The following is a 25,876-nucleotide window of genomic DNA, read 5'->3' as shown; positions in this document are numbered from 1 at the left end:
GAGCGGGGAGCGGCGGGGCACCACGAAAGGGGGTGGCCTGAGCTTTCCCCCCTCAGGCGGGCGCCATGTGGGTGCTTGTGGCCCTCTTGGCGCTGATGGCACCTCACCGGAGCGCGGCCTCCCAGGGCGAGGAGCCGCCCGCAGGTAGCGGGTGGGGACGGGACGGGGAGGGGGGCTGGAACGGGACCGGACGGGACGGTATGGGCAGGAGACTGACGGTCAGCATGGGTCCCCTGAGGGGTGCGGACAGGGGCGGCGGGTCCGGATCTGGCGGCGCCGTTGATACTGTGCCGTGTCCCGGAGCCCTTCGTGAGCTAGCGCCGCTGTGGGGCCCCCGGTCGGGCGTCTCTGCCGCCGTTCTCCGGAGCCGGAGTGGAAGTGGTGGCGCTTGGCTTTGCGCCTGGAGGGTGGGCGGTGGCTTGGGTCGCGCCTTGTTCGGCTTCACGCACAGACGTTATAGTCCCTCTGCCAGAGCTCTGTGCTCTCTTGTCCCACTGAGGAGGCCCTGTACCCGTTGAGCTCTTTGGGTTGCGGGGCAGAGATTTGCCGGGGAAGTGCTGTAGTGGCACGCCAGCCCGTTTGGTGGCACCTCGCCGTCGGTGTGTTTTGAACGTGTTCCTGCTCTCTGGTTACTGTTAGAGGCGTAATCTGCCTTTATGGCGCCCGCAATAAATGGTTACATGTCCTTACGGTGAGGTGGCTGACAGCTGCTGGTGTTTGTACTTTTTGTCACGTAGGCGATGCAGTGTATGCATCTATCAGGCTGACTCCACTGTACTTTATAAATGTGCGTGTCCAAAAAAACTAGAGAAATCGGGAATTTCAGTGCAAAGATGGGGAGTGTGAGTCGGGGAGTCCAGACAAGGCCTTGATACTGACTTCAGTTGGGGGGGGCACTTTCCAGCCAAGCACTGACAGAGTGGCCTGTCAGCAAAGAACAGGGTTTTGTCTTTGGTCAGGGTTGTTGCAAGTGAATTATGAAAGAAATATGTTAAATCTGGTTTGTAAGTTTCACCTCAAAGTGGAACAGTTCATTAAAACCAGAGGTGGATGTCTAATAGCTCAGATCAAAAGAAAACATGCATTTAATTTTTAACACTACTGAGAGTTGTACACAGTGTTACATGTTATGTCCTTCATGAAAAGGGTTGAATAAGGAAGCGGGTCCACGTATTAGGTAAAGTAGTAGTACTCTTCTGAGCTTTACCCACTTGATTGCAGGTGCCCAGGCTCCTTGGAATGTGCAGCTGCATAATGCAGATATGCTGGGGTTTTATGCTGTTTAGATCCATGCCCAGGTGGTAGGCCACAACATACCAGAACTTTGGAAGAGTGTTTAGGTTTACCTGATATGGACCAGGAGCAATAAAAATGGTAATATGCCTGCTGACTTCTCCCTTGGTAGTTTATATCTAGTGTATCCAGTTTGTTGGACTTGGTGGTTAATTGTTATCTGGTAAACCTCGCAGGGAATCTCCCCTTCTTTGTTTTTCATGTTTTAGCAGTAAAGAGGGTTGATATGTTAAATACTGGCATTCAAGATCTGACTTAACTTCTTTCAAGGTCCTGCTTTTATTGCTGGTACAATATGTTACTTTTACATTGCATGATGCAATTTTAAGGTTAAAAAACACAATGTCAGTAAATAGCTCATGGTAAAACAAACCTGGCATAATCCAGCATAGTCTAGAACATCAGTCCCCTCAGTCTAAGACTACAGAGCAGTGCTGAGGTCTAGTTGATGTAGCAAGCTCCCTAGAAGCAAAAAAGCTGATTTTGCTTTATGTGAGTACAGCAGACCCTCAGATGAAAGAAGCAGAATATGCTTCCAAGTTATGTTTTGAAAACACAAGCAGTTTTCCTGGTGCCTTGCACTCAGGTTGGCCATAGCCTCTATAACCATACCCTACAGTGACTTTGTCATTTAAGCAAATCCTTAGGTTTTAGTGAACAAAAAACATGATGAAGGGAATTCTGTTAGGTACTGCTGTATATTAGCCGATTGAAAATGCTGGTTATAGCTGTAATGACAAACTAATACGTTGTCCTTACTCCATTACTACATTGATGCAAGCAGAGATGCTGATTTACAGTGGAATGGTAGAAATAGAAGGGGAATTCCAAAGCTTGTTTAAGTTGCTTTCCTTTGCAGTGATATAGTGATTTTTTTTTTAATTTTAATTTTTTAATTAAATCTCAGTAGGGCTTTCAGTGTGCCAGTAGCGTAATATGTATCTCAAGGCTGAGTGTACAATGAGGAAATGCCCAATCATCTTTATCATCTTTTCTAGGACACAATTTTCCATAGAAAAGCCAGGCAACCTAACAGCAGTTGTTTGAGTAGCTGTGAACACCCCCTGCCTTTCCTACAGCTGAATGCCTAACTTGTCTGTATTGACAGGCCTGTGACTCATCAGTGGAGCTGGGCAATCGCTGATGGGAACTCTCAGTCTGCATTATAGAATCCTGAAAGAGGAGGTCCCTGGTCAAGATTACAGTAGTAGAAAATTTGGAGACTGTGGTAGAAGTTCTGGTGCTTTATGCTCATTGAAAGCCAGGTTCCCAAGGAGATGTGTGCACTTATTTTTTGTGGGTGACTTCCTCTTGTGTGTGTGATAACCTTGGTGGTCTTGACCTGTTCTTTTGTGGCTCAGATTAATGGCAATCATAGGAGTTGTCTCTCCAGCTGCAAACAAAAACAGATTAGATGAGAAAGTGCTGGTTTTGGATATCAGCTGTAACAAAAGGGAAGAATAGTCATAAAACAGATAAAACAGTATTTAGCTTCTACTACTACAGTAGTTTTTAAAATGTCCATCTTGTGTAACTTCCTGTGGTATTTTTAAGATGGTGGTCTAGGTCTGCCTCTCTTCTCAGTACAGCATACCACCTTGAGATTTTTATTGTAAACAATGATTTTGAGAGTTTTGTGGAATAGTGTCAAACCTTGAGTCCTGAGAAGATTAAAACCTGTAATTAGAAGCTGAAAAAGTGTATTAAATACTGTGGATAGTGTTTATTCCTGATTCCCATGAAATCATTCAATTAATTTTACTAAATATTTAAAAATATATTATAATTTATATTTATATTATATTTATATTATTTTATATTAATAAATAAAATTATATTTTACCCTGGTCTTTGTACTTACTTCATTTGTAAATAGAACATGGTTTCCTTTTTTAATATAAGATCTTTTGAGAACTTCTGGTAGAACAATCTGCATAGAATTGCTGTTACATGCACTAATTTATGCTTGGTTTTGGTAACTAAGGAAGTACAGTCAGGGTATAGGAGCAGCATTACAAGAGATGTATGTGCTCTGGGTTGCTTTTGGAGGGACGAATGTAAATGGCTGAAGGCTGGCACATGCAAACCTTTCCACATATGCTGTGTGGGTGCTGCCACTTAGAAGGCAGTCGATCGGGTAGCTGGAACAAATTTTTTTTGGCACCTTGCTGCTTGTGGTTTGGTGGTCTGTTGACTTCCCCTCCTGTCAAGGTCTGACTAGATAAAATCCAGTGTTGGGAATTAAGACACAAACAAGGTCAAATACTGCAATTGGTCAATTTGTTTATTATAAAATAATTATTTAAAAAGATAATTATTTAGTAGCAATAGGCAGATCAGAAAAGAAGATGGGAAGTAAGCAAGTATTTGGAACATAGTGTGGAGAGATAGTCACCGCTGTAGATCCAGCAGCGTTCCAAGGGTACGTAGTCTTTGGTGGTGGGTGGCTACAGCAGTGATTACCTTTGTCCCCTTTTATTATGCATTAGGGGGAAGTATCTGTGTTCTTATTGTTAATTTCCGTGGCAGTATCAAGTACTGCACATTCCTGTTTGATCCCCCACATCCAGTTTCATTGGTCTTGCAACCAGCTCTTCAACTGTGCATGTCTGTAGTCAGGCTATTTCTGCTGAACATGTTGACTGTGTAGTCTCAGTGGCAGCGGCAGTTTCCCATCACCAACAATCCTTGAGACAGTGGACATTGGAATGTGATCTCAGCTCCTCACACCCATCTTTGGGACAGTGGACTTTGGCTCCTCACACCAATCTTTGAGACATTGGACAATGGAATGTGATCTCAGTTGTCTCTCACACCACCAAAGCCAGCTGAACAGGCACTCTACCCTCCAGCAGCCTGACTAGCAGTAGCTGGGCTGTTCATCTTCAATGCCAGAAGTGCACAGTAGAGATGGATGCATGCTAACCCAGGTGTGCTGCCCTGAAGTGGAATGTGGCAGTGGACAGAGCCACTTACACACTTATACACTTGGACATCAGTGTATAAGTCACTTCCAGTTTCTTCCTATAGCATGTCACTCTTGCAGCCTGTGCTAAGTGCCAACCTCTTGCAGGAAAAATTCTGTCCTGCAGTTCTGGGCAGTGCTCCTAGCTCTCTTCTAGTCACCAGGTGGCTGTACTCTGCTTTAATATAGGCCAATCTTGCTTGATTCAGAACAGATTGAAGTGAGACTAAATTATTAAAGAGGGATATTCTTGAATGAAATGAAGCTTTCAGAAACAGACTAATTCTTTTTATGTGCTATTTTTCACAGTTGTTGGCACTGATTTACTACTCTCTGAACCTGTTTTTCAGGGCATTGGCTGCCTTTTTGACACTTGCATTTTTTTCTTTTTCTTCACTGTGTATGGCTGCAAAGTCCTGTGAGAGTATTCTTGGGTAGTGTGGACTTTTCTGATCTTTTTTCCCTTGTCTTTCAGTGGTGGTGGAAGCTGAGGAGAGATAGTTTTTCACAATTGTGCAGTCACCAAAGCTGCTACCCTTTCTGGACGCAGTTGAGGTGGATATAGGAACTCAAATGGAGCCCAGGGCTCACATAAGGAAAACACACTGTATTCCCAGTCAGAGGCCCAGATGGGACTGATTTGTTAGCATTGTGTGTTTCAGCTGGTTAAATAATGAGTTACACATTTGGCGTGAATCCACAGCAAAGTTCAAACTGTTGTCCCTCTTGGCCTATTGAAATGGCTTAAAACTGTTTTCCTGTGGTGTATCGCTTGGGGATTATAAGGACTTGTTGGCTTTTCATGGAAATCCAGAAGAAAGGAGGAGACTTTCAACAGATGCTTTCAATTTTTTTTTTTCATAGCTTGTCTTTCTGTAGTTCATTGTTTTGATTTTTGCTGTTGGATGATGCATTGCTGAGGCTCAATGGTCTGGTGTGGCATCTACATGTATGTGTATTACATATATACATACATACATACAAAAAATCAAATCCTTCTGTATATGCTTAAAAATAGATTTTATTGAATATATGCTTGCTTCAAGCTTCTGTTTCATGAGTCCTTTCTATACATACTGTTGTTCAGGAGCTTTTAGATAGTGAACAAGATAGTGTAGTTTCAAGCTAGTATAGAAATCTTCTGCATGTGTTTGACCCTTATGAGATTTGTGAAAGATGTGTAGTCTGGTGTTTTCAACTTGGGGACATGAATGTACAAAACAAGACAAGTCAAGACAAGTTAGACTTGTAGATACAAACAAGCATTTCTTCTGGCTTGATGAATGCTTTTGAAGCAGAACTGTATCATATATTGTATGCAACTAGTGGATTAGTTGTATGAGTTATCTTCCTTAGTCTTAGGAGATGCAACTAGGCATACTTGGTCCTGTTACTCTGGAAAAAACGAAACAACAAACCAAAAAAACCCCCATTATTTCTTAGCAGCCTGAAACCAAGCAGCGCATATTTGCAGTAAAACGAGTATTTTTGCTGGCATTGGTTTTCCTCCCACATGTATTTCCTTCCTGTCTGCTATGCAAGTTTTCTGAATATGTTAAATACATTAACAGAACTGAAATACATTAGTTAATTCTCTCATAAGACTCCACTTAGAATACTGTCTGCAGTTCTAGTGTCCTGAACATATGAAGGACATAGAGCTGTTGGAGCAAGTTCAGAGGAGGGCCCCAAGGATGACTGGGGGTTCGAGCACCTCCTGTGGAAAGACAGACTGAGAAAATTGGGTCTGTTCAACCTGGAGAAAAGAATTCTGCATGGAGACCTCATAGCAGCCTTCCAATATCTGAAGGGGGCCTACAGGGATGCTGGAGAGGGACTTGCTCAGAAAGCCAACCGTATCCTGGGCTACATCAAAAGGAGCGTGAACAGCAGGTCAAAGGTGATCCTGCCCCTCTACTCTGCTCTTGTGAGACCTCACTTGGAGTATTGTGTGCAGTTCTGGTGTCCTCAACATAAAAAGGACATGAAACTGTTGGAACAAGTCCAGAGGAGGGCCACAAGGATGATCAGGGACTGGAGCACCTCCCGTATGAAGACAGGCTGAGAAAGTTGGGGCTGTTCAGCCTGGAGAAGAGAAGGCTGCATGGAGACCTCTTAGCAGCCTTCCAGTATCTGAAGAGGGCCTACAGGGATGCTGGTGAGGGACTATTCATTAGAGACCATAGTGATAGGACAAGGGGTAATGGGTTAAAACTTAAACAGGGAAGGTTTAGATTGGATATAAGGAAGAAATTCTTTACTGTGAGGGTGGTGAGGTACTGGAATGGGTTGCCCAGGGAGGTTGTGAACGCTCCATCCTTGGTAGGATGGCCAGGTTGGATGAAGCCTTGGGTGATATGGTTTAGTGTGAGGTGTCCCTGTCCATGGCAGGGAGGTTGGAACCAGATGATCTTAAGAACTTTTCCAATCCTAACTGTTCTATGATTCATTAGGGATTGTAGCAACAGCACAATGGATGATGGGTTTAAACTTAAACAGGGGAAATTCAGGTTAGATAAAAGGAAGAAGTTCTTTACAGTGAGTGTGGTGAGGCACTGGAACAGGTTGCCAAAAGAAGCGGTATAAACTCCATCCCTGGCAGTGTTCAAGGTCAGGCTGGACAGAACCTTGGGTGATATGGTCTAGGTGAGGTGTCCCTGCCCATGGCAGGGGGTTGGACCTAGGTGATCTTCAGGTCCTTTCTGGTCTGTGATTCTGTGATAATTGCACATTGAGAAGGTATTTAATTATGTATATATAAATACACACATCTCACATAGTGGTCCCACCTACTGAATCTTATGGTAGCAGTCTGTGTAAAACTCGTTCCTGTGTTCGAAGCCAACTTGTAGTGCCATCGGAGGTATTGATGTTTTGATGGTGATGTTCCTGGTGCCTGGTAAGGTGGTTTGTGTGATGATATAGTTTGTGAAGAAAGTTATCTTACTGAGGAAAGCTTGTTCTCTGCTAGTTCCTTTGTAGTCTTCAGAGCTGGAGTGTGTTAAAAATAATCTCTGGGTAGAAGAGCAGAGGCTTAGGCTGAGTAGTCTTTCATGAAGCTGTGGAGGAGTAGAGTCATTTTAGTTGCGTTTAGTTGTTTAGTTTTTAGTTGAGTTGAAGTTCACAAGTACTTCAGAGTATTACATTGCCATGTCACTCCTCTCTGAGTTTATACTTGTGCCTGGAGTTACTCTGTCCAAGGTGCATAATCTGGCAATTGGACTTCTTAAATTTCATCCTATTAATCAATGTCCAGTGCTCCAATTTATGTAGATCCCTCTGCATCCAGATCATTGGCAAAAATACTGATAAGAACAGGTCCTAGAACTGAGACACCCACATGTAGCCCCATTCACTACAACCCTTTGAGCCCTGCTGTTTAGCCAGTTCTTCACCCAGAGCACCAGTACCTGCTCATCTCAGAGCTGGACAATTTGTCCAGAAGGATGCTGTGAGGGACACTAGCAAAAGCCTTACTGAAATCCAGAGGAAAACTACATCTGCTGCCTTCCCCTCATCCACCAGGCAGATGACCTTATTGTAGAAGGATATTAAATTAGTTTATCAGGGCTTTTTCTTTGAACCTATGTTGGCTATGCCTGCTGATTGTGGTGTTCTTAAATGTCTTTCATTTGCACCCAGTATGATCTTCTCCATAAATTCTCCATGTGCTGAAGTTGCCTATCAGATCTGTAACTTCCTGGGTCTTTCATCATGCCCCCATTGTAAACTGCAGTAGTGTTGGCTAGTTTCCAGTCAACAGTAACCTCCCCAGGACTTTGGTAGACTATCAAGAGGCATCCTACTCTAACATTTGCTAGCTTCTTCAGTGCTGTGGGGTGAACCCCATCAGGCCCAATGGAGTTGTGAACATTCAGCTGATACAGCTGGCGTCTTAAAGTTTCAGTGCTCACAAATGTTCCCTCACTCAGGGTCCTCTGACTTGGAGGATCAGGTATCCCAAGGTCTACGTAACTATTCTATGATTCTGTGATTATTATAGACTGAGGAAAAAGAAACCAACACCACAAACCCAACCAAAAACCTGCAAAAAACTTTAAAATTGAATGGCTCTGCTTTTTCTTTATTTCTGTTAAGTGACCATCTTCAAAAAGTATTGGTCCAGTGTTTTCCTTAGAACTCCATTTGCTATTAATGTACTTCAAAAAGCCCTACTTACCTGAAACAGCACTGGCCAACTTCAGCTCTAGCTTTGGCTTTTTGCATCTTCTTCCTCCAAACCATGGCTCTGTAATCTTCCTGCAAAGCCTGACCTTGCTTCCAGAGGTCATACAGTTTCTTTTTCCTCCTGAACTCCATGAGGAGTTCCTTGTTCAGCCAAGCTGGTCTGTCCTGCTTGCTTAACTTAGGACACCATGGGATTGCCTTCTTCTGTGCTCTAAAAGGTCTTTCTTAAAAGCTGACCAGCACTCATGGATCCCAAAGCCCTCATAAGCAGATCCTCAGGGGTTACTGCTAAGTAGCTACCTGAGTAGCTTGAAAGTTTTCTTTCTTTGCATCCAGGGTAGCAGCTCTGACTGTATACAAAAACCCCACAAAAATGTGGGGTTGGGAAGAAGAATGAGGGAGGAGAAAGCAAAGTGGTATGTAATAGCCCAACTAAAAGCCGTGTAGCTTCTACTGGCAGTTCAGATATGCTCTGGGACATTATTTTCCACTCTTCTATTAAGTGTGGTTTTATTTGTATAAGAGTACACAAAAGTAAAATTTTGTCAGACTTACTGCGCTGCCTTAACACTAAAAATTTGAGGTAACACTTGGGTGCTTTGACACCTCTTCTGTCAACTTGTCACCTTTTTTTTCTTGTGGTTGAGAATTTGATGGTTGTGTTCCTTTTTCCAGTAACTGAAATGCCACTTCTGAATGTATTAAAACTTAACTAAACCACAGCACCATTTGCAGTGATGTGTGTTATGTCTATCGTATATTCGCGGTTAATAGCATATCTTGGCCTCTGTGTATTACTTTCTGTGGAGTGTCATCTTTGTGGTCCTGTTCTCAAGAGGTGAAAAATGTTTACTTTCCCTCAGTATATCACAGAGTGAAGCTGGAACGCTTTGTGAACAAGCAGCGGTGTAGAGCAGGTCAAATATGAATTAATTGTCATCATTTCACCAAAGCTATATTCAGAAAGCCAAGCTAGACATTGAGAAGCTAAGAAGTAACAATTAAAATAGCTTGAAAAACCATCAGGTTCCTTCTTCTCCTTCTGAATCCCATGTGGCAGCCTTCAATAATTACAAGATATGTAATTTTCCTTCCCCTGGAGCTGCTTCCCCAATATCCCTGTTACTGTTGGTGCTTAAAATAGTCTCATACAGCAAGCTTCTATCCATGCTGCTTTTTATTTTTGTATGTCTTACCGCATCACCTTTGATGTTGTTTACTGAATGTACTTTAAACGCTTTCCTGTATTTGGAACTATATTACAGCTTCAGTATTCAAATTCCTTACACAAATGTTAGTAGTCTATTATAGTCATCATTACAATTTTCTGGAAACACTACAGGAGTGGTAAAAATGTCATTGTCAGTAATTCACGTTGAATACAGATGGTCCCTGGCAGGCCTGTTGTATTTTTGGCAAACCTGAGTTAGGAAGCAGACTGTAGGATTCATTAGGGCATCTCTGAACCACAGACCCTGGTATTGCAGCTTTGGTATTTTCTTCCTCCTTCAGTTTCCAGGAGCAAGAGAAAGGTACAGGAGCTGCATTAATCTCCTCTGACTTAAATAGACTCATACTATGTGTCTTGTTGGTATATCCATATAATACCAACATAGGGGTATAATCACCGTAGATTAAGAATCTGTTATCTGAAATCAAGAGGTGTCTGATGGACATGTTTTCAATGTGTGCGTGTTGTGTAGGTTTTGGATTGCAAGCAGTGAGAAAGCTATCTCTGTATGTGAGATTAATAAATTATCTTATGGGACTAGTACTTATTCATATTGTTGACAAACTAGTCCATTTGAGGGGAAGTATTTGTGATTATTATGTCTCATTTTGCCAGTCATTTCTAGCACATTGCCTTTTCCAAGTAATTTAGAAAATATATTTGACTGTTTTTACGTTTGACTGGATCTGCTTATGCAAGTGCAATTTTTCTGTTTCTTGTAGTGCCTTCACCAATGCAGATCACAGTAACATCAGAAAATTTCAAAACTATCTTGCATTGGCAATATCCACCTATGTCTGAAACTCCTCATTTTATTGTGGAAATCAAACCTTACAAGTAAGTTCTTATTCTTTTATCATTTCCTGTACCTGATATTCTCTAGAAGCATAAAAAAGCAATCAGTCCATAGTAAATTATTTTCTTTCAATGGGGTGACGGTTGCCTATGTGTAAATTCATGGAGAAATTGTCAAATAGCAGGGTGGTTGAGGTTGGCAGGGACCTCTAGAGGCCATCTCTGTAGCTCCAGTCCCCCTGCTCAAGCTGGATCATCTAGAGCAGGTTACCGAGGGCCATGCTGAGATGGCTTCTGAATATATCCAGGGATGGAAACACCCCAATCTCCTTGGGCAGCCTGTGCCAGTGCTCTGTCACCCTCCCAGATATTTTGTCACATGCAGTGTATTGTACAATACCATGCAGCTGAAATTGTATTAACTATTACTTCATTTGTTTTACAGTTTAGGTTACTATAAGATCGTCTCAACTTGTGTAAACATTTCAGCTCATTTTTGTGATCTCTCAAGGGAAATACAAATACATGAGCCTTTTGCCTCTCACTGGCTTCGAGTTAAAGCTGTTGTTGGGTCACAACAGTCTGAGTATGTTGAGACAAATGAGTTTATTTTGCAAAAGCATGGTAAGTTCCATCATAAACTAAACCTCGTAATTTCCCCCCCAGATTAAAAAACTTAGTAATTAACCTTTTTGCTGTATTGTTGTGTCTCATTTGGGAATGAATGTCATAAATTCAGGAGTCCGGAATGAAATGAAGTATGAAAGTTGTTTAGCTGGAACTCATAAATTTAGTCAGATTATTAGATGCCAAAAATTCACATAGACCATTTCCATGGGGAATCAGGTTTCCTGAGTACTGTTGCTAAAGATGGGATTTGTTTAGATTTTCAGGTAACCTTTGTTTCAGAACAGTATTGTTTTTAGTTGAGTGTAATTTATGATGGGATTTAGTCAGAAGTATTTTGTGTTTTGTTCTTATTCACATATAAGTTTAATTCCTTTGTTTTTTCTGATTTTCGGTGATCTGAATTTTTATGGCTTTATGCATATAGGAAAGTTGGGTTGCTTAACAGTGAAACTCTGCACAGACAGTCTTGTTTCTGTTTTAGAAGCAGGTTCATGAATGTATCCAAATACCTCTAAGTGTTATAGCTACTCAATATTGACAGCATTGAAATAAGCATGTAATTCTTCTCAGATCTTTGAATTTTTGAAAGTTAACTATAAATAGCATATTTTATATTAAAAGTTTTGGCCTAATAGCAAAGGTGCAATGTATTGCAGGAAAAATAGGACCACCAAAACTAAGTCTCTCCAGGCATGGTGATAAAATTGTGGTTGATATTTACCATCCTGCATTCCCATCAGTGGAGCTTCTTCCTGGGATTGAAGACATTTATTCAGAGATCATGTACTTGGTGACTTTTTGGGACAGTAAAAATCAGGTGAGTTCCAAATGAAAGCTTCAAATTAAAAATACTTGTTTACCTTAAACTTACAAACAAGATGTTCACTCCTGTGACACACAGAGGAACAGATACTTAGAAAACAGTTGAACGTAACACAGGACCACTAATGCCCTAAAATGTGGACTGTGTCACAGTGAGATATGTGACTGGAAGGTCTGGATTTTAGTTGTCCAAATGGATGTCTTACAACAAAAATGAGATTACTGTTTTAGTTATACACAAGATAGTTACTGGATCTCATGGTATGGTTTCTGCATGTGTGCTAAAACATTAGTAACTTATGCACCTTTTACTTGTCTAGCTAGACTTCATTTAAGAAGATTACCTTTCAAGAAACTGATACTGTTTTTATTTAATAATAATTTTATTTGGTTTTTGAGGAAAACTGTAATAGGTGTGTTTATTTACAGTTACCTTTTCATATGCATATGTCCTGGGTTCATCAGTAACAGCCATTTTTCTCCTTCACAGTAGCTGGTGCAGTCCTCTAGTTTTGACTTTCAGCCTGGGAACAACACTGATTGATAACACCAATGTTTTTAGTTGTTGCTAAGTAATGTTTACTCTGACTGAGGACTTTGTGAGTCTCGTGCTCTGCTAGGGAGGTGGGGAAAAAGGGAGGAAGCAAAGACAGGACACCTGACCCAAACTAACCAAAGGGGTATTCCATATCACAGCATGTCATGCCCAATATATAAACAGTGGGCAGTTACCTGGAAGGGCTAGATCGCTGCTCTGGCCAGGCTGGGTATCAGCTGGCAGGTGGTGAGCAGTTGTATTCTCTTCCCTTGTTATTTCCCTTATCATTATTATTGCTGGTAGCAGCAGTAGTTTTGTGTGTATACCTCAGCTACTGGGCTGTTCTTATCTCAACCCGTGGGAGTAACATTCTTTCCATTCTCCTCACTATCCCTCTAGGAGCAGGGGGAGAAAAGGGGTGGGGTGTGAGCAAATGTTGTTACATTGTTCCGAGTTACTGGCTGAAGTTAAGCCATCAGCCTACAAGTTTTATAAGTGAGTTAGGGCTGCAAATCTAGACCATGAACAGCACAAATTTTACCTGGAAGTCTGATCAGAGAGAACACCTGAAAGTAGCTCATAAGCTGATGGCTGAAGTTTACACAGCTTTTGCAAGGCATACAGATGATGTAGGAGCCATACCAAATACTGGTTTAGGATTTTTAGAAGTATTGGTAGGTACTGTAATATCTATATTGTTGTGTTGACTCAAATGATATGTGACTTTAATTTTTTTTTTTACAGAGCAAAGAATTGCTCACAGAAGACAGCTGTACGATGTATAAATGTAGTGTCAACATCCCAGTTCCTGCTGAAGGTTCCACTTACTGTGTTTCAGCAAAGGGGACTTTATATGGCAGTCTGATGATTGGTGCCCCATCAGAAGAAAGCTGCATTGATGTTCCTCTCAAGTGGACATTGAGTAAGAGGATTCTAAAGCTTTAGTACAAACACGTTGAGTCTGACCAGAGGTTTGATCTAGCTAAGTATTCAAGCTCTGATACAGCCATGGAATGACTTGGATGCTTATGGGGGAATATGAAAAAAGGGAAAGCATGGTCATTCTTTCTCAAAAGCACTTCCCACTTCTATAGACCTTTGAAGATCGTGTGTTATTTTTCAAGTAACCCTTAATTTCTTTGGGTGCTTTTCCTGCTTCATTGGTATTACAAAACCTGATTCCATTGCACCTGACAATTGGTGTAATTAACAAATGACAAATGGATCGTTCCTCAAGTTACATGGTTTTCAGAAACATTGTCTCACTTCTAACAAATGGCTTTTTGGTTAGTCTTGTCATTTTGGAACATGTATGTACACTTCCTTGAGTTTGGAGCAGCTATAAACTTGTCATAAAGTTGAGATAACTTTATATAATAAAGTTATAACTTTATATAATAATATAAATAACCTCTTAGAAAATTTTAAATGTTACTTCATTATGGCCCAAAACTTAACTAGAGAAGAGAGATAAAATTGATAGACAGAGTTGTGTTCATTTTTTTTATACACAAGAGCAATGGTACCTGATGAAATGGTACCATGGGAGCTGATGAAATCCATCCATGGGTCCTGAAGGAGCTGGCGAATGAAGTTGCAAAGCCACTGGCCATCATATTTGAAAAATCATGGCAGTCAGGTGAAGTTCCTGACGACTGGAAAAAGGGAAATATAACCCCCATTTTCAAGAAGGGGAAAATGGATGACCCAGGGAATTACAGACCAGTCAGTCTCACCTCTGTGCCTGGCAAAATCTGGGAGCAGATTCTCCTGGAAGACATGCTAGGGCACATGAAAAACAACAAGGTGCTTGGTGACAGCCAGCATGGCTTCACTAAGGGGAAATCCTGCCTGACCAATTTGGTGGCCTTCTATGATGGAACTACGGAACTGATGGACAGGGGTGGAGCAGCTGATGTCATCTACCTGAACTTGTGCAAAGCATTCGACACTGTCCCACATGACATCCTTGTCTCTAAATTGGAGTGTCATCAATTTGATAGGTGGACCACTCAGTGGATAAAGAACTGGCTGGATGGTCGCACTCAAAGAGTTGTGGTCAACGGTTCAATGTCCGGCTGCAGACCAGTAACTCAGGTGTCCCTCAGGGACTGGTGTTGGGACCGGTCTTGTTTAACATCTTTGTTGGTGACATGGACAGTGGGATTGAGTGTGCCCTCAGCAAGTTTGCTGATGACACCAAGCTGTGTGGTTCGGTTGATACGCTGGAGGGAAGGAATGCCATCCAGAGGGACCTTGACTCACTTGTGAGGTGGGCTGATGCCAACCTCATGAAGTTTAACCATGCCAAGTGCAAGTTCCTACACCTGGGTCAGAGCAATCCCAGGCACAGCTACAGGTTGGACAAAAAGGAAATTCAGTGCAGCCCTGCAGAGAAGGACTTGGGGGTTTTGGTCGATGAGAAACTTAATATGAGCTGGCTTCAGTGTGCACTTGCAGCCCAGAAAGCCAACCATATCCTGGGCTGCATCAAAAGAAGTGTGACCAGCAGGTCGAGGGAGATGATCCTGCACCTCTACTCTGCTCATGTGAGACCTCACTTGGAGTATTGTGTGCAGTTCTGGTGTCCACAATGTAAAAAGGACATGGAACTATTGGAACAAGTCCAGAGGAAGGCCACGAGGATGATCAGGGGACTGGAGCACCTCCTGTATGAAGACAGGCTGAGAAAGTTGGGGCTGTTCAGCCTGGAGAAGAGAAGGCTGCCTGGAGACCTCTTAGCAGCCTTCCAGTATTTGAAGGGGGCCTACAGGGATGTTGGAGAGGGACTTCACTAGGAACTGTAGTGTATCACTACAAGGGGTAATGGGTTAAAACTTAAACAGGGGAAGTTTACATTGGTCATAAGGAAGAACTTCTTTAATGTAAGGGTGGTGAGGCACTGGAATGGGTTGCCCAAGGAGGTTGTGAATGCTCCATCCCTGGCAGTGTTCAAGGCCAGACTGGGCAGAGCCTTGCATGGCATGGTTTAGTGTGAGGTGTCCCTGCCCATGGCAGGGGGGTTGGAACTAGATGATCTTAAGGTTCTTTCCAACCCTAACTATTCTATGATTCTATGATTGAGGGGAACGGATGCTAAGGACAGTCAGACTATCGGAATCTTAATAGTAAAAGTTAACAATTTTACGTTATGGAAGATGTCACATTTTAGCTATTGCATGTAAAACATACAAATCTGTTCATCCCCCCATCATCTCTAAGGAACAAAAAATTAATTGAAAATTTTTACCTCTGTAAAGCATCATTTGTTTATATGAATTGAAAATCTTAATTTTAATTCTAATTTTTATTTACTTGTTATAATGCTTTTTAAATTAAGGGGATTTTGGTGAAAAAGGTGGTAAATTGCATAGCTATAATGGGTATTTGTCATTCGGAGCTATCAGTGTTTTTGAAGTTATTCTGAATGGTACAGCAGTGCTTTCTAACAGATTTTGTCTAACTCCTTAGGCACAGAATACATCATCATTCTGTGTGTTGCTGTTCTGAGCCTGACCCTAATATTGACAGTATGTTGTGGCTGCAAGAAACTAAGGAAGAACAACATAAAGCTACCTAAGTCTTTGGTAAGTTCAGACTTTTCTGCACCAGATTTTTTAATATCCAGCTAGTTATCTTTTATAATTGCAACACTTTTATGCCTGTCTTTTTTTTTTTTTTAAACCATGGTCTCATGAATGTTTAGTATTTATACCAGTCTAGTATTCTGACAGTCTGTGCAACTGGATCCATGGTCCCTTCCTTCATGATATTCTGTGATTATGTCCATTTTCATTGAAGTTTCTAGTAACAAATGCAAACTGCAGATATGACTAATGTGGGACTGTAAAATAAGTACTTAGCTAATTAATTGTAGATTATTTTATGATTACTCATTTAAAGAAATAACATAAATGATCTGACTAGTAAGTTTAGTGATATGAAGCTGTCTCTAGACTTCTTGTAACTGGGACCCTGACCTTTGAATGCATAGTAGACATTTCTTTCTGTACAGATTATGAACACTGTGCTTTACCTGAGCTTGTCTGAAAATGAAACACCTGGGAAATTTTGCCATCTCTTAAAAGGTTAGGCAAGGTGTTGTACCTTAGGACTGCTGCCTTCCAGTGATCTACTTCCTGGTGACTTTAAGTAGATGCTAAAATACCATTTGAATGACTCTCAGCAGATTGAAATTCTCCAATAGAAAGAGAACTAAGAAAATAGTCATTATCAAGTAGCTACGATTGCAGCTCTTGTATACCCAAATTAAATAAAAAAGAAATCCATTGCCATTTAGATCCAAAGAAATTTTCTATAGTTAGTCTTTGTTGTGCTGCTAGTGACTCCCAAGAGTAACATGTCAGTCACGTACAGGTCCTACTTCCACACTGCATCTGTCTTTTTCTGTAGGCATTGAATGATTACCCTTATTAGAGAAAACATTTGTTTTAAACATCCTTATTCCTAGTAGAATCCTACCAGGGTATGTGTTTAGTGAATGGGACAGATTCCTTTACAAGACTTCATCATACTAGTCTTCTGCTGGAGCTCAGAAACCCAGCTGTAGGTAGAGGCATTAATTTTCTTTTGTTTATCTCACAAAAAAAATATTTCAAGAGGCTGTCTTCTTCACTGACCATCTTCAGTCATTCCAATTAGTCTTCTGTGTGAGCTGTCCTGTACTAGATTTTTGATGCAAGATTTGTGATAAGGGCTTACCCCCTTTCAAAGGAGCCTGGCCTTGATCCTTGATTTACTGGTATGCCACAGGCATCTCCTCTGCTTTAACTTCATTTTTTAGTTGGTTTTTTGTTTGTTTGGTTGGGTTTTTGTGTGTGTGTGTGTAGTTTTTGTTTGGTTTTTTGTTGATTTTTTTGTTTGTTTTTTGGTTTGGTTTGGTTTTTTTTCCCACTGCCTCTTTAAATAGTGGCAAATATTTCATAGGTAGAAAACATCCACCCTCTGGGAGAGACTCCTTGAGAAGCACCAACTTCAGTGTTTTGGCTCATACATAAGTTAGCTTTTTTGCTATCTGCTGGTGCTTTTTGTGAGCCTGACTGAATTGTCAAGGCTGCGTTCTCACATTATTTGTAGAATGCTTACAGATATTCATGAAATGTAAGAATTTTCTGTGTGACTGGCTTCTTTAGTTATACGACATTTTTGATTTGGAACATATATTTTTGATTTGGAGGATTGTAATTGGTCCTGTGAACTTTGACTGATACTTGCCCAAATAATTGTCATCTTAGAAGAGAAAAGCTGCTTCATTAGCTTTTGTGAATATTTCCCCCTTTGTGAGCACCTGCAGGGCAGTACGACAGTCTCCTGTTCATGCATTTACACAGCATTAAATTGTTGTGGACCACGCCAAGGCTTGTGCAGATTTTGTCAAGGTCCTAACAAGATTTGAAACTGACTTCTCAAACTTTCCTCAGAAAATGTGCACCTTAAAATTACCATGAATTTGTAGGTGGACAAGCCTTTAGAAAAGAAAGTTAAGAAAGGAACTGGTACTTTAACTCTTATGGATTTTTTTTTTTTTTTGATATGTGGTTTATGTGTGTCCTTTATCCTGTCTTTCACTGACGTGTCTTCCAAGTCTGTTGAGACAATGAAGATCTGAAAGCTCAGGTACTGCCACTGAAGACAGGAAGATACCTGAGCACCTGTACATGCCAGGAAATACTGCTGTCATCCAGCTTAAACTCACTGTCTGTCAGTTTGCTAGTATGAGATAATGTGCACAAAAGAAAAATACTTTCTTGCAGTAAATGCTTCTCTTCAAATAACAACCATATCTTCATTACTCTTGCTAGTTGAGATGCTTTGAATGGCATTCCAGTTAGTGTGATAAGCTAACTTCTCATGAAAGTTAGAAACAACTGAATGAATTGCTACATTATCATCACTCAGTGACTTTTAAAGAACCTTTGGTACCAGGAAACTTACAAGAGTCTTTTAATTCTGATTTTTCTTTCATGGATGGGAATAAGAGTTTGTTTGCATTGTCTTGCTTTGGTCAAAAACTGACTGAGAGAAAAACAGTTTCCTTTTTGAGAACAAAAGTTTTGGATGTAGTTGTACAGAGGGTACTTACTTTATCTGGGGATTCTATCTCTAGTATTGCCAGCTGTCACTGTTAAATGCAGAACCTGCACAGAGTACAAGGTGGTCCTTTAGCACATTTTAGGACTGACTTTTTTTTTAGAGCTACATGAAAATCTTAAGAACAGAAGCAAGAACTCTTTGAGTTTAGGTTTTAACTTCAGTGTAGCACATGCTGGTATGGGGAGAAATGGAAAGTTGTAAATGCAGCTTTTAGCCATAGCTTCTGTAGCATTTTGTTTTCATTTGCATTCCTCAAGAATTCCAGCTTATGTAGCGCATTTTCTTCTCTTGTCACTTAGTGTGACTATTGGAGTAATAGTTTTGCTACTCCCCCTAAAATTACAGGTACTGGCCCCTTCAAGATCAGTTTTGGTGTAGCATAAGTATCCAGTGTTTTTTCAGATATCTGTATGAACAGGTTTCCAAAAGGTACATTAATCCTACCAGCTCTTCATAACATTTTTAGTATCTGTGCATTATTGTTTTCTGATTTCTGTAACTATCTTCTAAGATTCTGCTTCTTAGGAATGGGTGGTTTCCATACATGCTCATGGAAATTACTCTGAACATTACTTATATAGTATCCTGACTGCTTCTATATAACAGAAAATGATGGCTGAATGACAGCTAGGTTGTAGTGTGGTATATTCTCAGTGTTAAGAGCCACCTTAATGCTGTTTTTACTAGCTTTCCAGTGGTAGCCAAGGGGACCACCTCACTTTAGTGGAGCTAACCCAGCTGTTCATAAAACTCATGTTACAAATAACTGCTCTCCAGGGAGTGCTTGTTAGGGTTTTGTGGTGGTGGTGTTTGTTTGGTTTTTAAGCTCCAGTAGTTCCATTGATCCAGCCTAAACCACTGTACTATCAACAGATACCAGGACAACTGGGGGGAAAGGTATGGGGCTGAAGTGAGAGATGAAGGAAGTTCTAATGAAGTCAGCACACTGCGAAGACAAGACTGCAAAGTTACAGCCTCACAACCTTTTGATCAAGGAAGATTCTGGAAAAGGACAGTCAGATTTGATCATCTGATTTTGATGGCTCAGTTCTTAACACTAATACAGACTGGGAGGTTTTTTTTGCCTATTTGTAGCTTTTCTTAAAACAACATTATTTTTCTTTCCCTTTCCTCCTCCTACCTACATCCCTTTCTTCCAAATTTGTCTCGACCTGATTTTTTGGTCAGACTGTTTGCAAAGTATCTCAGAAAAAAGTGATTGTGTACATTTTATTAATTAGCTTATCTATAGTACTTGGTTGTCTCTGATAGACATATATTGAACTGTGAAATTTGGAAAAGGGCACTTTTTAGCTGAGTAACCCTTTCTCTCTGTGCTTTCTATTATAAAAGAATCTAAACTGCCTGAAAGTATGTCATAAATGTTTAAAACCAGCTGCAGCCTGGCCATTGAAGGAATTGATAATGTTCTTCATGGGGAGGAGTTTCAAAGTGAAATGTGAAAAGCTTGTCACAGCATTGAGGAAATGCTTGGGGAAGGAGGAGAAAATAAGTAAGACTTCAGCATAGATGTGACTAGTGGGTATGCATAAAGGTCTCATGTAGTTTTAAAGATCTCTTGCCAAAATTCACTTACCTCCTAGTTGAGACAGTTGCCACAAAATACTAGGAATTTCAAGTTACACTCATTAGCTATAAGTATGAAAGGTTTCCTCAGCTAGTTGCAGAGTATTACAGCTTTTTCTTCCTTCACTGGTTTCCTCTACATTGCAAACTTGAAATAACTTAAAATATAGTGGGTGGCATGAAATGGATTTGGTCCTTGCACGCTTGTTTGCACATGGAAAGCATTTACAAAAGCTTGCATGAAGGTGTTAATGGAACAGTTTAAGTCATAGATGTAGTCTAATTGATCTAGCCAGATTCTATTTTTGGTAATTTCTGTTGGGATTGGTTTTAATGACATAAAGTCTGTATTACAAACTTGTTATGTTCTGTTTTTCAACCTCAAAACTTTGACAGAAGATAAAGCAAATTCATAGATTATGTGGAACTAAAAGGGATTTATTTATTTATTTATTTATTTATTTATTTATTTAAATTTAAGGTCAGTGTGATAAGAAACCTGAACACAGACAGCATTCCAGAACCAAAATCGGAAGTAAAATACATGTCTGTAATAAGCTTCGTGACAGGCCAGTCAATGTTGCCACAGAACGATGAAGTAACCTCACTGGAGGTAGAACCAAAAGAAGAAACTGCTAGTCCTGAGAACTCCAGTGAAGGAGTATCTTCTGTTCTTCTGCCGGAGGCACCAGCCAAAACAGAAGAGGTGTCTGTGCAGGAAAGCACAGAGGAGGTATCTGCTGATGAAGAACAAAATCATAAAGTAAGAGAGAATTACTTTATTTCTGACAGTAGCCAAATGGATATATGCTCTAACTCTTCAGGTCCAGAGGTTTCTAACACAGAAATACAGCAAACAGTCATTCCAAACAGCTGTCTCAAGTTTTCTGGCTATGACAAGCCTCATGTTCCATTAGATATGTTGATAGATGTTGGTGAAGAACAGCATGTAATTGCTTACAGGCCAACTGACTAACCAGGATAGCTGACATGTTTAATCAGAACTCAGGAGGAATAGCATTACTGAAGATTATGGAATGTCCGGGTTATATTATGAAAATCTACAAGGTGTTTTTGCTCTGATCCAACAAGAATAACCAGTGCACAGTATAGACAATGGGATCCTGATCAGGCACTGAGAATAGTGCCTGAGAACAGCATAAAAAATATGGGGGAAATTTCATACTAACCGCTTTAGAAGCGTTTGTGTGTATGACATAATTCACTGTTCTTTTTGAAATAGCACTCTTTTTTTAACAGTACTCTATGGAGAATGAGCTTCTTCATGAAGGAGTTTAAAACAGCAGCTGTATTAGTTTCCTTCCATTTCAAAGCCTTTTCAAAATTAATTTTAACGTATGCTTCAAAGGCCTTCTCTTGGTTATGATAGAGATGTGCAAGAACTATTTTGGGAGCTTTTGTCTTTGCTGGAGATATTTCTCCTGCTTGTCTTTTTCTCTTAAAAACTATTTTTGCATTAAACAAGATGCTATTTCTTTTAAGTGAGAATATGCCTGTAGCTTTTCCTGTGTATCTTAAGAATTTAGTGTATGGCCAAACCAGTTATTTGTAGTCTTTTCTGCACTGAAATACGTATTTCCAAGACCATTGCTTTGTACATTTCAGCAAGTAAACAATAGGCTTTTTTCTTTCAATTGTAAATCCTGTGACTGAAAAAAGCTATTTTAAAGGTGCTGTTATTTGTGTGTAGATGCATCCATTTGGTTCACCTGGATACATTATGTGATCATGTCACATTCTGGATAACTCCTGCATTACCATGCTGGCTTATGCTCATTGGGGAAAAAAAAGTGTAGTGCATAGTTGAACAAATTATTGAGAAAATGTTTTCAAAGTGCTGAAGCGTACTTTCCTCAGGAGCATTTTTGTCCCAGTTCTTAGAATGATACGATTTTTTGAAATAGATATCAACAGGACTTCTTCCAAACATGCTTTCTAGCAGGTTGAAAATTACTACCCTTTCCCCCCTTTTTAAGCCATAACTACACCAAATTACCACACTCTAAAAATATATCTCAAGAGAATAGAAAATGTGATAAACTGTATTTCAGAAGTTGTCATCTGACAGCCCTCTGAATTTTGTAGAATGTAATGAAAGTGTTGAAAACTGAAGCATGAGGATTTTATCTTTATATTTAAAAGCTTTTGAGCCTAATGCCTGCAATCCAGTTATTTCCCTTTAGTTGAGATCTGAGGGGTATTTTCTGATTGTAGGAAATGTTTGCAATAGTTCCTAATGAAGCTTAGTTCAGAAAAAAAAAGGATGCTTTACAGACACAAGGTGTTGTATTTATACCAAATTATATCTTTGTTTTAAAAGATACTTTTAATAGGATTATTAGAAATGTTTACATGTTATAGCAGGTGGTTTTAAAGGAAAATCAGTATCATAGTACTTCTGTTCTTATCCATCTCAGTGGCGTGAGCATTCATAGAACTATAGAATGGTTTGGGTTGGAAGGGACCTTCCAGCTGCGAACAGTTCAAAGCCGCAGCCAACGTGATCTTGAACCACCCTGGTCTTGGACACTGCCAGGGATGGGACATCCTAAGATAAAGTTAGTTTATACAGCAGTTTCTGGACTGCTTCCATTCCTGCAGATAACCAACATTAACCACAATGGTACATAGTCAATTACTGAAGATTTAAAGGCAGTAGCTATTTTTCCCTTCTCTACTCTGTATGGGAAGATAATAGATCAGTTTTGTGTCTCCCCCCTCCCCCCAAAAAAGCTTGCTGTTCTCCAAGATCAGAAATTAGCCACAGTAATCATTCCATTTGGTGTATCTGTCTCTGAACTATTCTGCTAGAAGTATGTAATTTCTTGAAAATGCTGGCTTTACATTCTTAACTGTGTGTGTTGAAACCCTGGCACTATCAGAAGAATTATTAGCCAAAACTCAGCCTCTTACACTTGTGTGAACATAAGGGGTCGCTAAATGCTCTCTGTTCTGGAAGGCTTTCCTCTGCTGCCGTGCTGGAAGAGGGGTGATGTTTTTTGCTGTGTGAGGGCAGATAGATTCATTTTAAAACCAAGTGACTATTTCTGATTCTTTTCACTTTTCCCTGCAATATTACTACATTGTGCATTGTCCTGAATCTTTCAAGTCACGTGGAGTCCAATGTGAGTAAAAGGGACCAGCCAGATGCTAGGATAATAGTTAATGACAAGAATGTTAAGGTAAATCAGAAATGACACACAAATCATGAGCATATGGGAAAAATTTGGTATGGCAGGTATGGAAAGGCACTGGTACTCTAAGCTGAAAATAAAGCACAGGAGTATGAGAGCTTGTGTGCATAGGTATGTTGTATAGCACAAACTGACATGTTCTTGTATCTATCACAAGGCTAAATGTATTATTATTTTTTTTAATGAAAATTTCTGAACTGTAATTACAAAAGCCATTGAACTGTCACCCCTCCCTGCAGGTAAGGTGCATCTCCTGTGTGATGTGTATTTCACAAGTACCAGTTGCACAGGGATAGTTTAGATGTTTAAATTTCTCAGAGCAGCTTTCAGGCTTTATAATTGTGAAATAAAGAAGCTTAAGGGTGCACAAAGCACCAGATTCTCTAATTAGCTGTGACTAGCAGAAAACATGAGGCCACAGTGAGAAACAGGTGTTTTCCCTGTGTTAGCAAGCTCTATTTAACTGAATCTTGTTTCCAGCAATTGCTAGGAATGATAGTAAAAGAGAGCCTAAAAAGAGTAAGTACATGATGATATTTTTGCTAGGGTACAGTCTAGCAGCCTGTAATGTTAGGACTTCTTGGGACAGGGAAATGCCTTTTAGTTACAGCTAGTTAGCCTTACTTTTCCAGTACTGTAGTACCAAATATCTAAGCCATGGAGTTTAGAAGCTGTCAGGGAGTATTTATCTATGCATTTTCACTTAATTACCAAATGAATTAAAATTAATAAATATTCTTGTGATGAGGAAGTAGTTTGCTTAAGCTTCTGGATATTCATGTATTACACCTTGACACAGGATATCAAAGTGCCTAACATTTACAGGTTCAAAATCATTTAGTATCTGTGCCTTTTATAGGCATATCAGCTACCCAGTATGACATATGTGAAAGGTTTTACCACTTCAGGCTCTCTCAGGTGATTTTTATCTTGTTATGACTGCTCAGCATTTCTCCCTTCCTGTCTCCTAAAAATGATTTGGGGGTGATGGAGTATAAAACTCCAAAACATTATATCCTGTGTAGGCGACATTGTGTCACAAAACTTCAGCCTAATACCTGACAACGTTTCTCAGAATATCTTAAGTTCTCATTTTTGCATGGACACTGTAACTTTTTACTTTCAGATCTTCAGTTAACAGTGAAATATTGTGGTGCTACTGCATGCTGGCACAGAAGTATCAAGTTGGGCTTTTATGTTTTTTCTGCATAAATCAGTAATTTAGTTTAAATGACATCTCTGGAAACAAGATACCTCGTGTCCTGGTTGCTTCAAACCAGTACACAAGACGTGCATACTTGTATGTAGTTTTTCACTTGTTAAGATGGCAGGAAAATAAACTTGCATGAGAAGAGCTGTTTTTTTTTCAAGGCTAGCAATAACTGGTTGTTCTGAAGTGGTGCTATGTAAACAGTTTAATATATATAAATAAGACCTGTTATACTTTACTTGGTTCAAATTAATAGTTTCACCATGTCTTAAAAAAAGAAAACAACCCAAAACCAAAACACCAAACCAGACACAAAGCACCTTTCGTTTTACAAAATGAGTGAGCTGTATAGTTTTCTTTGGGGTGGTTTTTAAAAATGCAGTTCTTTAATAATGAAGCCCTTGTTTATTAATACACTTTCTATATTCTCTAAATGGATGCAGTCATTGGGTTAAGTGGGTCCTTCACAGGTCCACAGTTTATTATTCTCCCCAGAGCTGCATTGTGCCTCTTACCCATTTGAGGATTCCACAGTCCCATCTGGCAATTTATTGCAGGAGTTCTTTATGCCTAGAAAGTATTTTCTGGTGTTTAATGTAAGTTTTCCTGACTTCAGACACTTCATTATTCACAGTGGACCTGCTGGACATACTTTCATTTTTGTCTGAAATTTGTAGCTGAACTACTTGTAAATACTGTAAATTGTAAATGCTTTTACATTGAATTAAAGAAATTTCAGAAGACAAATATGTGTGTTCGACTTTTTCTTACTGTTTTTGTGCTGAAGACTAAATCCATTTTTGAAGCTTGCTCAGTTCAAGTTATATATGTAGTGTATGCTTGAACATGATTGAAAATTAATAGGAAACACTATTGAGGATATGTATAGCATGTGTTTAATTAGATGTAGCTAGTCACTGTATTCTGCTAACCAGTGGTACTGTCATAGAGGAGAAGTAGTTTTAAACTAAGTTGGTTCCTTGTTTGTCGAGGAATACTTTGGGTAAAATACCACTTGCTCCAGGCAGCAGTGGAAGTCTGACTTTGAGGACAACAATTTACATCCATTTGTTTTGAAAGAGGTCTGTCTGCTTTACAGATGTGAGGTGATACTCTTACTGTACTCCAGTAGGAGGTCTTTCAGAGGTACGATGGCTGACACACAAGGAGCTCTTTGAACTGCTGATTCTGGCCACATCATTGGCTTTGCAGTTTCTTTTTTGCCCTTTGGTGTTGTTGATGTAGCGTGCAAGAACTTCAGTTCTATTTCTCAAGCCTGGGGCCTCTC

General features: G+C 40.0%; 1 protein-coding gene across 1 annotated transcript; it reads left to right on the top strand.

Annotated features, from left to right (window-relative positions):
• On the top strand, positions 1–25,335 carry IFNGR1 (interferon gamma receptor 1). The gene is made up of 7 exons (XM_013130501.3): positions 1–144; positions 10,400–10,514; positions 10,918–11,096; positions 11,759–11,919; positions 13,207–13,384; positions 15,934–16,049; positions 20,645–25,335. The coding sequence occupies exons 1-7, from the start codon at positions 66–68 to the stop codon at positions 21,137–21,139; spliced, it is 1,323 nt and encodes a 440-aa protein (XP_012985955.3). The 5' UTR covers positions 1–65; the 3' UTR covers positions 21,140–25,335.
• The last annotated feature ends 541 nt before the right edge of the window (positions 25,336–25,876 follow it).

This window comes from Melopsittacus undulatus, chromosome 3 (assembly GCF_012275295.1).
Source record: "Melopsittacus undulatus isolate bMelUnd1 chromosome 3, bMelUnd1.mat.Z, whole genome shotgun sequence".
Classification (NCBI taxonomy): domain Eukaryota; kingdom Metazoa; phylum Chordata; class Aves; order Psittaciformes; family Psittaculidae; genus Melopsittacus; species Melopsittacus undulatus.
The sequence above is the reverse complement of the archived record's forward strand: the minus strand, read 5'-3'. Positions and strand labels throughout refer to the sequence as shown.

Excerpts from the sequence above, each read along its gene's own strand:
- IFNGR1 (XM_013130501.3), top strand. The coding sequence starts at position 66 with ATGTGGGTGCTTGTGGCCCTCTTGGCGCTGATGGCACCTCACCGGAGC. Across the intron at positions 11,920-13,206 it reads TTTGGGACAGTAAAAATCAG|AGCAAAGAATTGCTCACAGA; the intron begins GTGAGTTCCAAA and ends TTTTTTTTACAG. Across the intron at positions 13,385-15,933 it reads TCCTCTCAAGTGGACATTGA|GCACAGAATACATCATCATT; the intron begins GTAAGAGGATTC and ends CTAACTCCTTAG.